General features: G+C 35.6%; 1 protein-coding gene across 5 annotated transcripts in view; it reads left to right on the forward strand.

The window, feature by feature from the left end:
* The first annotated feature begins 2049 nt into the window (after window positions 1-2049).
* The window catches only part of LOC107677311 (dystrobrevin alpha-like), a 20687-nt gene continuing 9370 nt past the window's right edge, over window positions 2050-13366 (forward strand). For 3 of the 5 annotated variants that reach the window (XM_016472181.1, XM_016472185.1, XM_016472186.1), the window contains exons 1-12: window positions 4689-4764; window positions 7088-7155; window positions 7953-8033; window positions 8212-8425; window positions 8807-8892; window positions 9508-9662; window positions 10293-10398; window positions 10561-10727; window positions 11746-11870; window positions 12026-12034; window positions 12197-12280; window positions 12774-12845. In XM_016472181.1, coding sequence (XP_016327667.1) covers window positions 4748-4764; window positions 7088-7155; window positions 7953-8033; window positions 8212-8425; window positions 8807-8892; window positions 9508-9662; window positions 10293-10398; window positions 10561-10727; window positions 11746-11870; window positions 12026-12034; window positions 12197-12280; window positions 12774-12845 — 1184 coding nt within the window. In that variant the 5' untranslated portion in view covers window positions 4689-4747. Of the gene's footprint in view, window positions 2227-2258; window positions 2313-4688; window positions 4765-7087; window positions 7156-7952; window positions 8034-8211; window positions 8426-8806; window positions 8893-9507; window positions 9663-10292; window positions 10399-10560; window positions 10728-11745; window positions 11871-12025; window positions 12035-12196; window positions 12281-12773; window positions 12846-13366 lie in introns of those variants that run through there. The other 2 variants (XM_016472182.1, XM_016472183.1) reach the window with 2 other exon arrangements.

Raw genomic sequence — 13366 nt, forward strand, 5'->3', positions numbered from 1 at the left:
TAGCATTACATCTCTTGCTCACCAATGGATCCTCTGCAGTGAATGGGTGCCGTCAGAATGAGTCCAAACAGCTGATAAACACATCACAATAATTCACAAGTAATCCACACCACTCCAGTCCAGCAATTAATGTCTTGTGAAGCCAAAAGCCACGTTTGTAAGAAACAAATCCATCATTAAGATGTTTTTAACTTCAAAACAGTCCTCTGTTTATAATATTGCTTTTCCCAGTGAAAAAGCAGTCTCATCTGAATCGAGAGAAATATGCACAGATCAAGCACTGTTTACAAGCAAAAAGAGGACAACAAGGGATGGACTATTTCACTGGAGGAAGTGTTGTTATGGATTATGGATTTGTATTTTGGCAGCTTTTCACCAAGACATTTATTGCTGGACTGGAGTGGTGTGGATTACTTGTGGATTATTGTGATGTTTTTATCAGCTGTTTGGACTCTCATTCTGACGGCACCCATTCACTGCAGATGATCCATTGGTGAGCAAGTGATGTAATGCTAAATTGCTCCAGATCTGTTCCCATGAGGAAACAAACTCATCTACACCTTGTTTGGCCTGAGGGTGAGTACATTTTCAGCAAATTTTCATTTTTGGGTGAACTATTCCTTTAAAGGTCAACATAAAATGGCATGCACAACCCATTTTACTTCCACATTCTGACATATTTTAGAGTGAAACAGCATACAGAATAGAAAAGGGTGGGCTTTTTATCCAAGTGAAGAATGGTAGAAAATTGTGAAGACAATTATTATTTTTTTGTTTAGAATAACGTGCACGGATTAAATGTTCAAAATAAGACCAAAAACATGCATTAAGACAGTAAATAGACAGTTCTGATTTCTTGTTGTCTTTTAGGATGCTTAGGAAAATATATCAAGGATCCTGATCCCTATATACTCCGTGCTTAGCAAATAATATTGTTAAACAATACTGCACTTTACCTTGTAAGAATGCTCCTTTACTTGAAGGAAACTTGAGTAACTTTATGTCAGGCATCTCTCAAAAAACATCTATGAAAATCAAAATCAATGACTGAATGTATCATGATCACATACTATTAAAACCAATGCTTCTCTAAGCTTGATGATATCAAAAAGCATTACTATGGTAACTTACTGTGATTTTTTTTTTAAGTTTTTGTTATTTTTTAAAAGATTTTTATGTGGTCGACATTGGCTTTATATAGAACGATCATACATTGACATTAATCAAAACAGCTGTTTAACTACCGTCTGCACAAAATAAACAGTTATCTTAAGTTAATTAGTAATGAACGCAGGTTAAACAAGGCTAATAGTCGCATGTATCAGCTGACTACAGCAACATAACAGGTTTGACTACTTACATTATTCGCTGCTAAAGCGCTGCACGTTGAGCCATTGATGACATTTATTTGAATTTTGACCCATCAAGCGCGATATGATAAATGTTGACACATATCTCGCCACTGTGTCACGTCGCGGCCCGTTTCAGACTTTGTTTCCAGCCCCCCCCCCCCAGCTTTCACAGTGCGCGCGTGGTTACTAGGCAACAGCAAGGCCTTCATTCACCACTGACACAATAGACAAAACTGAGAAAGTGAAAAAAAGCCTTTCAGGGTTGCGAAGGTTTTGATGTTGAATGGTGAATACAATCACGTATTAAGTATATTCCGGGTATGGGTAATGAACAGTTTTAGGACCATTGCGCCACAGTGAAAAAAAAACACTGCTTCAATACTGCTATATATAAACAACATAGCATTTTTACTTTATAAATATATATGCACAAAATAAATTAAATTAAATAAGAGCACATTTTCGTTGTTGTGATATTTTACTTTTAGTATTTTTCGTATTTATAATACATTTGTCCCACAAATTATTTGCTCATAACATTTTGCCACATCAAATTTTACTTAAAATGTAACAAATATAATGCAAAAAAATTTTAATTGACTAATATTTATTAATATTTCCGCAGAGCACCGATGGATGTGTTCAGCGGAGAGATTCCGCATTACGTCATCGCGAGAGGCGCATTACGTCACATCAAAGCAAATGAGCAGCAGAGCTCCGCGCCGCCCTTTGCGAGTCTAATGCGAACGAAAACAGACTTTTGTATTCAAACGCCGAGATTATCGTCGATAAAGCGCGTCGTTTTAGCGCAGATGGGCTACAGTGAACGCAGAGGAGCTGAATTGAACCCCGTTTTGGCGATGACAGGCATTTGGTGAGTAGCAAGTGCACAGAGCTCCAGACGCCTCATTGTAAACGCTCCACAGTCTACTACTAACAGGCATCATGCAGATTCTGCAAGTATGATATTAATAATAGTGTGTGTCTGGAACATTATGTCCTAAACCATCTGCTGCAATGCCAAAACTATGAAATATTATATTAAATATAGTGATTTTGGTTAAATAAGTACCTATAAATTCTGCTTATTTATGCATGCATAATATATTTATATAATTGCATGCATTTGATTGAGTATTTTATATGCGGTGTATGTTGGTTTACTGTTTCATCTCATACAATTTCAACGAATACCTATCTTACAAACGGACTTTATATTGTAAACATAAACAGTGTTGGCATTTGATTTGTATTTTCTGCACTTTAAGTGAAATTTGAATAGTAAGACATTTGGAAAATAGGTTATAGTAAGTTCTGCATGCACAGAAAGTCAATATGTGTTCATAAAAGTTATTTCTTTATTTGCTATGCCATATAATGCTATGAAACTAGACTGCATGTTGTTTTTGAAGTGCATCGTTATATTAATTCATCTAATTAGATGCATAAAACAAATGGAGACGAATGAGAAGATGACATTAGAAAGACTTTCCTGTAAACATGTACATGTAAATCACAGTCTGAATGGGCTGGGAGACTTTACCCAGAGTTCTGTGCTGCTTCATGGTGGTACCATGACAATCAGTGCAGCATACAGGCAGTTACTGTGTCTGATTGGTGGAAAAAGCAGTTAGGTTGAGTAATGGTTTACTTTGCTGCGGATAGAGTTCTCATGGAATCCAATTCACACAGCTTTCACAGCAACCCAAGACAGGACTAAATGTGCAAAAGTAAACAAAATCTCGTTTCATTCAGACATTGAAATTGATTGATATTTCCATAAACTGCATATTTTATTAATGCATAAATAATGGCTAAAATGTGATTTACCTGTGAAACCATATGCGTATATGTATTATTATAAGTATAATAGTTTAATTGATAATGTATATGCAAAGCAAAATGCAGAAAAATATAAGAATTCACATATGTGACCCTGGAGCACAAAACCAGTCTTAAGTCGCTGGGGTATATTTGTAGCAATAGCCAAACATACATTGTATGGGTCAAAATTATAGATTTTTCTTTTATGCCAAAAATCATTAGGATATTAAGTAAAGATCATGTTCCATGAATATATTTAGTAAATTTCCTACTGTAAATATATCAAAACTTAATTTCTGATTAGTAATATGCATTGCTAAGGACTTCATTTGGACAACTTTAAAGGCGATTTTCTCAATATTTAGATTTTTTTGCACCCTCAGATTCCAGATTTCCAAATAGTTGTATCTCGACCAAATATTGTCCTATCCTAACAATCCATACATCAATGGAAAGCTTATTTATTCAGCTTTCAGATGATGTATAAATCTCAATTTTGAAAAATTGACCCTTATGACTGGTTTTGTGGTCCAGGGTCACATATATAATATAATAAATATAAAAACACAAATATATAATAGTTTATATATATATATATATATATATATATATATGTGTGTGTGTGTGTGTGTGTGTGTGTGTGTGTGTGTGTATTTCTGTGTATTTTTTTACGTTGTTTGGCAGCCTTATGAATATATTAAATTTTAGCCTGTATTAATGTCAGCTTTGTCTGTTATCTAGCAATGGCGTTTCTCAAATAGATGCATTATGTGGTTCTGTAAAAATGCAGTAGCATTATCTGCTATCAGTTACTCCCACAGACGGTTTAATGTGAGTAATCCAGTGCTAATTACTTGGTGAAGATACTCTGAACAGCTGCTTTATGTAGAACATGACTTTGTCCTCGAGGTCAGATCTGTACGCCTTATATGCCAATCGCCTTCAAGCGTGAGCCAAATCATAAAACACAATTTCATGTTGTTCATTCAACCTGCCCTACTAAATAAATCACCCACAGAGAGACAAAAAATGGAGTCGGGCTCAAAATGCCTGGATGCCACTGACTGTCCAAAAGGATATTTATAGGCTCGGAGATCCCAGAGCCACAATAAAAGGAGAAAAAGAGAGAGAAAAAGATTAGAAGACCGACTCTGTGAAATATGGAATCTCTCTAGAAATGTCCCATTAGAGGGCTTGAATTACAGTCCTCTCTAGCAAGCCATTCTTGCGTAGCCTCATCATTTTGCCTAATAATTTCACACAGAGAGTCTTTAAACTGCAAACAAGGCAGGACCAGGCCTAGGGTCAGGAGACAGACCAGGCCTAGGGTTAGGAGACGGCACAAACTTGCAACCAGATCTGAATCAGCCGTCTAAGCCCAACAAGAATGTGAGTCTCGCGCATTGGAAGTTAAAGATAGAGGCGACACATGCTGGATCCTGACGGGTTCTTATTTCAGTCGGCTGCCAAGAACTCTATGGGCCGTTTTTGTTGTGTTTCGACCTGACGAAAAGCATTATTAAAAGTTGTGGACTCGTTGTGGTTGCTCATAACTAAGCGAGAAGAGGACCATGGTGCTTTCCGAAGGGTATCTGCTTTGGATTTTCCTTCGATTTTTTTGTGATAGTTTGGTTCTTTTTATAGCATTAGTTTGTTTAGATCTCTTCCATTTGGTTTAACATGATAGATGCGGTGTTGAAACAGTGAACCAAAACACTAAATTACGCTTAATTACGCTGTGGCAGCTTGTTTATCTCTGATGTGAGTTCAATAGGGTAGATTAGTGTCACGTTACTGATGGATTCATTTTTTGCAGTGCATTCTGGATATTTTTCACATCCGCAGGTGAATTTGATATCGATGGCTGGATGTGTAGCGCTTTGTCCCCGTGTTGTGCTGAACTCTTGGATCTCTAGGATTGTGATTGAACATTCCTTAAAGTTAATTGAGCATTCAAAGCTTTGTGAAGGAGGGAGTTTAACTTCTCTAGTAGACCAACTTCATGTTTCTCTTACGGTTTAAATCCAGGTGCTGTTTTGAAGAGGATTTTAACGTTTCCTCAGAGCAATTTAAAAGCAATTTTTGTGAGTTTTCATAAAATGCAATCATTGTTAGTGCATGTCATTTAAGTTTATGATAGTAAAAATCAATTTACTAAGACATTGGTTGCATATACGACTTTTCACCTTACAAAAAAGTATTGTGGCTGTAAATACAGTATATACTGTACACTACCATTCAAATGTTCAGGGTTGGCAGGATTTTTTAAAAGAAATTCATACTTTTATTCAGCAAGGATGGATTAAATTGATAAAAAGTGACAGTAAAGAAATTCATAATGTTTATATTCAATATAGAATCTTCCACAAAAAAAATTATCTTCCACACAAAAAACATTTTCCACAAAAATATTAAGCTGCATGATTCTTGAGCACCAAATCAGCATATTAGAATGATTTATGAAGGAAAATACAAAAATTATATATTTATAATTCACAATATTACTGTTTTACTGTATTTTATTTTTTGATCAAATAAGCACAGTCTTGCTGAGCATAAGAGACTTCTTTTGCAAACATTAAAAATACCAACCCCAAAGATTATTGGAATACATTTTACAAAAAATACTATTTCAGTCTTTCTACTTCAAAATTTGACATGTTCTTTGTAATTATTTGTGGAATTTACTATAAATTTCTGAGTAAAATTGTTTCTATACCAATTGTTTTTCAGTGTATGATGCTTTTTATATATACCATCATACTGAATAATTGCCCTATTTATCATGTACATATTTACATGAACTATTCCAAAGTATGTCAAGGAATTACCATTGTACCATGCCCAAAAACTTTGTACAATTTCAAAATCAAGACTTTCAGATTCGAGAATTTAATTGTTGTATAAATTATTTTAGCTCTGTATATTTGTTGTACTAGATCAGGGGTGCCCAAACTCAGTCCTGGAGGGCCGGTGTCCTGCAGAGTTTAGCTCCAACTTGCCTCAACACACCTGCTGGTAAGTTTCTAGTATGCCTATAAGAGCTTGATTAGCTGGTTCAGGTGTGTTTAATTGGGGTTGGAGCTAAACTCTGCAAAACACCGGCCCTCCAGGACCGAGTTTGGGCACCCCTGTACTAGATGATACAGCCGTTTCCTCAGTAAAATGAGACAGTATTATACTGAATGCCACAAGGCAGTGATCTTCTAAATGTTATTTTTAATCAAGGTCACAAGTGGAGTCCAAAACCTCTGTTACTGTCTGTAATGTGAATCATAACAAAAGGTCTCTGTGGAAGAAGAATGGGAGATAAACACATGAATTACACCAATGTCTTTTTATATTAATACAGAGGTGGGTCACAGGTCTGTTCTGGTAGGTTTGCAAACAGCTGGGAAACACACAATGCTTTAAATACAGTACAAATAATGAAATGCAACTAACAATATAATTGTGTATATTTAGGATAGCAAAGTAAATAGTCTCATCAACTTTTAAAAGGGAGGAGAAAATGCTTCCCATATCTTTTGTTGTTGACGTCAGTGTTGTGTGTCCAATCAAACTCACTATTTTGTTGCAAATGTATCTGTCTTTTGATAGATGCAAACCAAATTAGGCAGATGCAGCATGGATAGTTTGTGCATTTTGGTGTGTATTTGTAGTTTTATTTTGAGAACTGCATTTTTTTGATCAGTTTTATAAAATTTGCAGTGGAGTTTTGATGGATTAACGGCTCAAAACTTTGGAGAATGATGTAATACATTATAGATGTTGTTTTACCCACAATAATAGTTAATTAACTTTATGCAAATCTGAAGACTGATTCCTCAAAAAGTCTCCAGTTTGCCTTCACAGCTGTGGGACGCCTGTCACACTGTCCTTTTGTTTTCTGTGTGTGTGATGTTTCGCAGAATGATTGAAGAGTCAGGCCGCAACAGCAGCGCCATGGCAGACAGAAGACAACTGTTTGCTGAAATGCGTATGTATTTCTCTGTTATACTCCATACTCAAGCTACGATATGATGGTAAACATGTTGATAAGTTTAAAGAAATTAGTACATTTTGATTCAGCAAGGGTGCATTAAATTGATCAATAGTGATAGATAAAGACATTCACTGTGTTACAGAAGATCTCTATTTCAAATAAATGCTGCTCATCAAACAATCCTGAAGAACATGCATCATGGTTTCCACCAAATTAAGCAGAACAACTATTTTCAACACTGATAATAATCAGAAATGTTTCTTGAGCAGCAAATCAGCATGTTAGAATGATTTCTGAAGGATCATGTGACACAGAAGACTGGAGTAATGATGCTGAAAATTCAGCTTTGCATCATAGAAATAAATTACATTTTGGAATATATTCAAATGGAAAACAGTTTTAAATTGTAATAATATTTCACAGTATTGCTATTTTTTTACTGTATTTTGCTCAAATAAATGCAGCCTTGATGAGCAAAAGAGACTTCTTTCAAAAACATTACAAAAATCTTACTGACTCCCAACTTTTTGAATGGTAGTCAAGCTAACATTTCTCTGAATGGATTTCCCTGTTGAGAAAAACATCTTCAACCAGCCTAAGGTGGTTATCTGGTCTTTCAACCTAGACAAGCTGTTTAGTCTAGTCTGTTTTGCTGGTTTTAGAGAGGTTTTGGGCTTTTGACCACTGGCCATAGCCACCTAAACACCAGCTAAAATGTCTCAGGCTATATTTAAGCTGCATGTTTGGACATGTACTGTACTTTCATTAGATGTGATGTTTTCATCTCACAGGTGCACTAGATCTGGACTCTATCAGATTGTCCACGTATAGGACAGCATGCAAACTGAGATTCATTCAGAAGAGGTGCAATTGTAAGTATGAGGGTGTTTTAATGCAAAAAAAAAAAAAGTACATTATGTTAACATTAGTAAGTGTTTTTCACACAAACGTTCTGAATGTCCATTGTTCTGAATACAACTTTTTTTTTAGTATTTACTGTAACTTTAGTCTTTGGAAATGATGTTGCCATTTGTTCTTCACTTCTCGCAGTGCATTTGTTGGATATCTGGAATATTATAGAGGTTTTCCGGGAAAACAGACTCAACTCCATGGACCTCAACACAGAGTTCTCAGTGTCACATTTGCAAGCAATACTGTCCACCATCTATTACCACCTGAACAAGCGCTTGCCCACAACCCACCAGATCAATGTAGACCAGTCCATCTCGTACCTCCTCAACTTCCTTTTAGCGGCCTACAACCCGTAAGAAACCCTGCAGAGCTGCCTTAAATCTGTCTTAATGTATGGCATATAGTATGACATTTCGTTAAAGGGGTCATATGATGCGATTTCAATTTTTCCTTTCTCTTTGGAGTGTTACAAGCTCTTGGTGTGTAAAGAAGATCTGTAAAGTTGCAAAGACTAAAGTCTCAAATCCAAAGAGATATTTTTTATAAAAGTTAAGAGTCAGCCACACCTACCTAAAACGGCTTGTTCTTTTTAGCAGCATCATATGACCCCTTTAAGAGTAGAAAGAAAAAAGTTAATCTGAAGCTTCACTTCCTGTACATGAGGACTGTTCATAATCTTCACTTAAACTGCTGACCGTTTAAATGTGTGAGTTGACGATTATGTCTTTTTTAGGGAAGGTGTGGGAAAGATGTCGGTTTTTGTGGTGAAGATGGCCCTGGCTGCCCTCTGTGGAGGGAAGATTTTGGATAAACTAAGATGTAAGTTTCACTTTGGATTTGCCTTTGAACTGATGTGTGTTCAATGCTTTGATGCTGATTAATGGGCGCTTAAGTGAATGGACTCATTCTATCATCATTTTAAAGGTCAGAGCAGCTGTCATTACTTGAAAGTCACTTCTAACCACGAGGCATATTCGCCTCTTATGACCTTGGCAGTGTAGCTAAAACTTTTCCCCTCTTTTCCGGTGAGTCGTTCCTAGTAATAAAACTTTAGACTACACTACTGTTAAAAAATTCGGGGTTGGGATGATTTTTTAAATGTTTTTGAAAGAAGCCTCTTATGCTCACCAAGGCTGCATTTATTTGATCAAAAATACAGTACAAACTGTTTTATTGTGAAATATTATTACAATAAAAAAAACTTTTTTTTTTAATATATTTTGTCAAATGTAATTTATTCCTGTGATGCAAAGCTGAATTTTCAGCATCATTACTCCAGTCTTCAGTGTCACATGATCCTTCAGAAATCATTCTTCCTGCCTGCAAAATGCGTTTATTATTAAGTTATTAAAATCTACCTGGATCTAATTTAACATAGTTTATTTTTAAAAATGAAACTGATCACTCCTGATGCTCATCTTTTTGTTCCACAAGATGTATTTTCACAGATATCGGACCCAAACGGAGTGATGATATACTCGCAGTTTGACCAGTTCCTAAGGGAGGTGCTGAAACTGCCCATGACGGTTTTTGAGGGACCATCTTTTGGGTACACTGAGCAGTCCACAAGAACCTGCTTTCCACAAGAGGTTTGTGATTATTTTTTTAAATGATTTCATGCATAAAGCTATCAGACACAACTGTTCAAATGTTTGGGGTCAGTATGATTTTTATTTTTTTATTTTTTTAATAAATTAATACTTTTATTCAACAGGGACACATTAAATTGATCAAAAGTGACAGTAAAGACATTTATAATGTTAAAAGTGATTCTGTTTATGTGAACCTTTTATTCATGAAAGAAAAATATCAAGTTTTGCACAAAAATATGAAGCAGTGCAACCGTCTTCAACACTGATAATAAAAAATGTTTGTTGAGCAGCAAATCAGCATATTAGAATGATTTCTGAAGGATCATGTGACACTGAAGACTGGAGTAATGATGCTGAAAATTCAGCTAAACATTAAGATATCTTACCGACCACAAACTTTTAAACGTTAGCGTACATTTTTTGCAGGGCAGACAATAAAACAGGTGAAAATAATAAGCAACACCCTGGCAATAACCAGCAACCACCCAGTTTCAAATGCATAGGAACAGCAACAGCATTTGCAATTCACAATTTCTTGAGAAAAAAACAAACAAACAAACTGTTTTTCTCTTGTACACACATGGTATTTATTGATTCATTTGTATACTAACTGCTGTCCCTCCTCAGAAAAAGGTCTCGCTCAATGTGTTTCTTGACACATTCATGTCGGATCCTCCTCCTCAGTGTCTGGTTTGGTTACCGCTGATGCATCGGCTGGCAAACGTTGAGAACGGTGCGTTTTAAGCATGTTTATTTCATTTTTGTAGCAAACCATACATATGGCTTAGTGATATGTTAGTACTTCCTTCAGCCATTCAGAACCTAAATGAATGACAAATATTGTGACAGCGTTCAGTTAGTAGTGTTGACTTGATTTTGCTTATCTCTTCTCTAGTCTTCCATCCTGTGGAGTGCTCCTACTGCCACAGCCAGAGCATGATGGGATTCCGCTACCGGTGTCAACAATGTGATAATTATCAACTCTGCCAAGAGTGTTTCTGGAGGGGCCATGCCTCGGGCAGCCATAGCAACCAGCACCAGATGAAGGAGTACATGTCATGGGTAGGTGAACGGCCATGTGGGAACGTGACAGTGGCAGTGGCGGCATGAGTCCTGTCATCCAAGCAGACTTTAGCCTTTGACGATGTATGCCAAAAATCACTGTCAAATCACTGTATGCCTTTATACTAAATGTCCTGACACCAGTCTAATTTCAACTCTGAGCTCTGAATTTGCCACTTTGGTAACATTTACTTTTCTTCTCTAAAGTACTTTTAGATTTTAGTTAAGTTAACTTGTGTTTGGGGTCGGGAAGAATTTTAAAATGTTTTTTTGAAAGAAACGCTCAGCAATGCTGCATTTATTTGATCAAAAATACAGTAATCATTATTAAAATCGTTATATTATTTCTATTTAAAATAACTGTTTTCTATTTGAATATATTGTAAAATGTAATTTATTCCTGTGATGCAAAGCTGAATTTTCAGCATCATTACTCCAGTCTTCAGTGTCACATGATCCTTCAGAAATAATTCCAATATGCTGATTTGCTGTTCAAGAAACATACATTTCATGATACTTCATGTTGCATCTTTTCAAAATTTTCTGATGATAGAAAGTTCAAAAGAACAGCATTTATTTGTAACATTATAAATGTCTTTAGTGTCACATTCGAGCAATATAATGCATCCTTGCTGAATAAAAGTATTAATTTCTTCAAACAAATCTTACAGATTTTGATCTACAGCCAAATGAAATATGCAAAAATTGCTGAAAATAAATAAACACTTATTTTACACAAAATTTGTTTTTAGGTAAATAATTTGTTTTACATGACCATTTTCCACCCTGTCTCTGACTATTATAATTAAACATTTATTATTAGTTACTGTACCTTTAAGACCTCTATATGTCAGTAATCTCTCTTATGATATTCTTTGAGTATTTCTACATAAACATTTATATTTATTTAAAAAGAGCAAAGAAAATCCTGTTTTTCATTATATGGTTAAACATATTCATGGATATTTTTATAAATATATTCTCTTCTGGTTCAGTACAGTACTTTATTTTGCTCCAGAAATCTCCAGCTAAGAAGTTGTCAGACGCTCTCAGTAAATCTCTGAGTTGTGCCACCAGTCGAGAGCCTCCTTACCCGATGTTCTCCGATAACCCTGAGAAACCGCTCAACTTCACTCATGTTGGGTATGTAAACTCAGACATGACCATATTCAACACATTTTGCTGGAATAATCCTCTTTAGTGTAAAATGATTGACTGGATTACGCTGAATGTAACAGAAATTGTGCATGCTAACGTTGTCCTGCCTTGTGTTTTTTTGCTTTTATGCTGCGAAACAGGGACACATGGTAAGTAAAGTGAGATGAGGAGTCATATATTCTCATATATTATATGATTTCACAATATTTTGATGGGGGGAAACTAATCTTAGACGCACTGATATGTTTGACACTATGCAGACGGACACACTTTTATCGCAGCGCCACAATTATTGTTTGCATTACCTCCAGGCCTCCTAGACCTGTGACCAGTGGAAATGAATACATGCTCTCTCACTCCATGCCTTCCTCAGGAAACCCTTACTCCAGCAAAACGTGAGTCTGTTACTGTACCACACGTTCAATAGGAGTATATGTACAAGCATAAATCTGAGCTTAATGCATTCAAGCTTCACCTCACATCATGAAGGCTTTGTTTCTTTTTTTGTTATGTCTGTTATGCTTTTATTTCTCTGTTCAGTCAGACAGGCTGCTATCGTACTTAAATGAAAATTTGAAATGTTTTCTTGGAAACTAACTGAAATAAGAATTAAATTGAAGTACTAAAACTAAAATTGAAATAAAAAAATGAAAGCTAAATCAAAATCTTAAAAAAAAAAACTAATAGCAATTACAACAGCGCTAAAACTTTAAATAAAGAAAACTGAAATTATGAAAATGAAAGCTAATTCAAAATATTAATAAATACTATAATAGTATATACAGTAAATGATACTAAAATGACACTGGTGTGGATTAAACATGTTTGTGTAAGTACACGTGTTGCTCATTAACTTGTTTTATTATGTCTCATTTTGGGGGTAAAAAGAGGTGTTCACGATGAGACAAAGCAAATGAAGCTGTTTTCCCGGACAGCCCCAGATCTATTAAAAGGGAAAGGGTAAGTCAACCTGGATGAAATAATGTCACTATTATCTGTTGTAAGTGCAACAAGCGTGTAAAGGAATAACAAGGAACGAAGATCATCTTGTAATGAGATACATGGGACTGTTTTGAGTAGATGCAAATAAAAACAAGGCTGTGAGGGATTGAAGTACAGCCCATTTAACATGTCATACTGTTTTGTACCTGATTGTTGTTAGTTCAGACAAAAATTGTTGAGAAGATGTCCTCTGTCCATTGCAAATTTATAAAAAACTAATTTTCAATGTATTGTCAACATTATGACAAAATAGATGGTACTTCCATCTCACACAACTCAATTGCATTTGCATCCAGTTAAAGGAATAGCTCACCCAAAAATGAAAATTAGCTGATGTACTCACCCTCAGGCCATCCGAGATGTAGATGAGTTTGTTTCTTCATGGGAACAGATTTGGAGAAATTTAGCTTCATATCACTTGCTCACCGATGGATCCTCTGCAGTGAATGGGTGCCGTCAGAATGAGAGGCCCAACAGCT

The sequence above is a fragment of the Sinocyclocheilus anshuiensis genome, unplaced genomic scaffold, assembly GCF_001515605.1.
Source record: "Sinocyclocheilus anshuiensis isolate Anshui unplaced genomic scaffold, SAMN03320099.WGS_v1.1 scaffold392, whole genome shotgun sequence".
Classification (NCBI taxonomy): Eukaryota; Metazoa; Chordata; class Actinopteri; order Cypriniformes; family Cyprinidae; genus Sinocyclocheilus; species Sinocyclocheilus anshuiensis.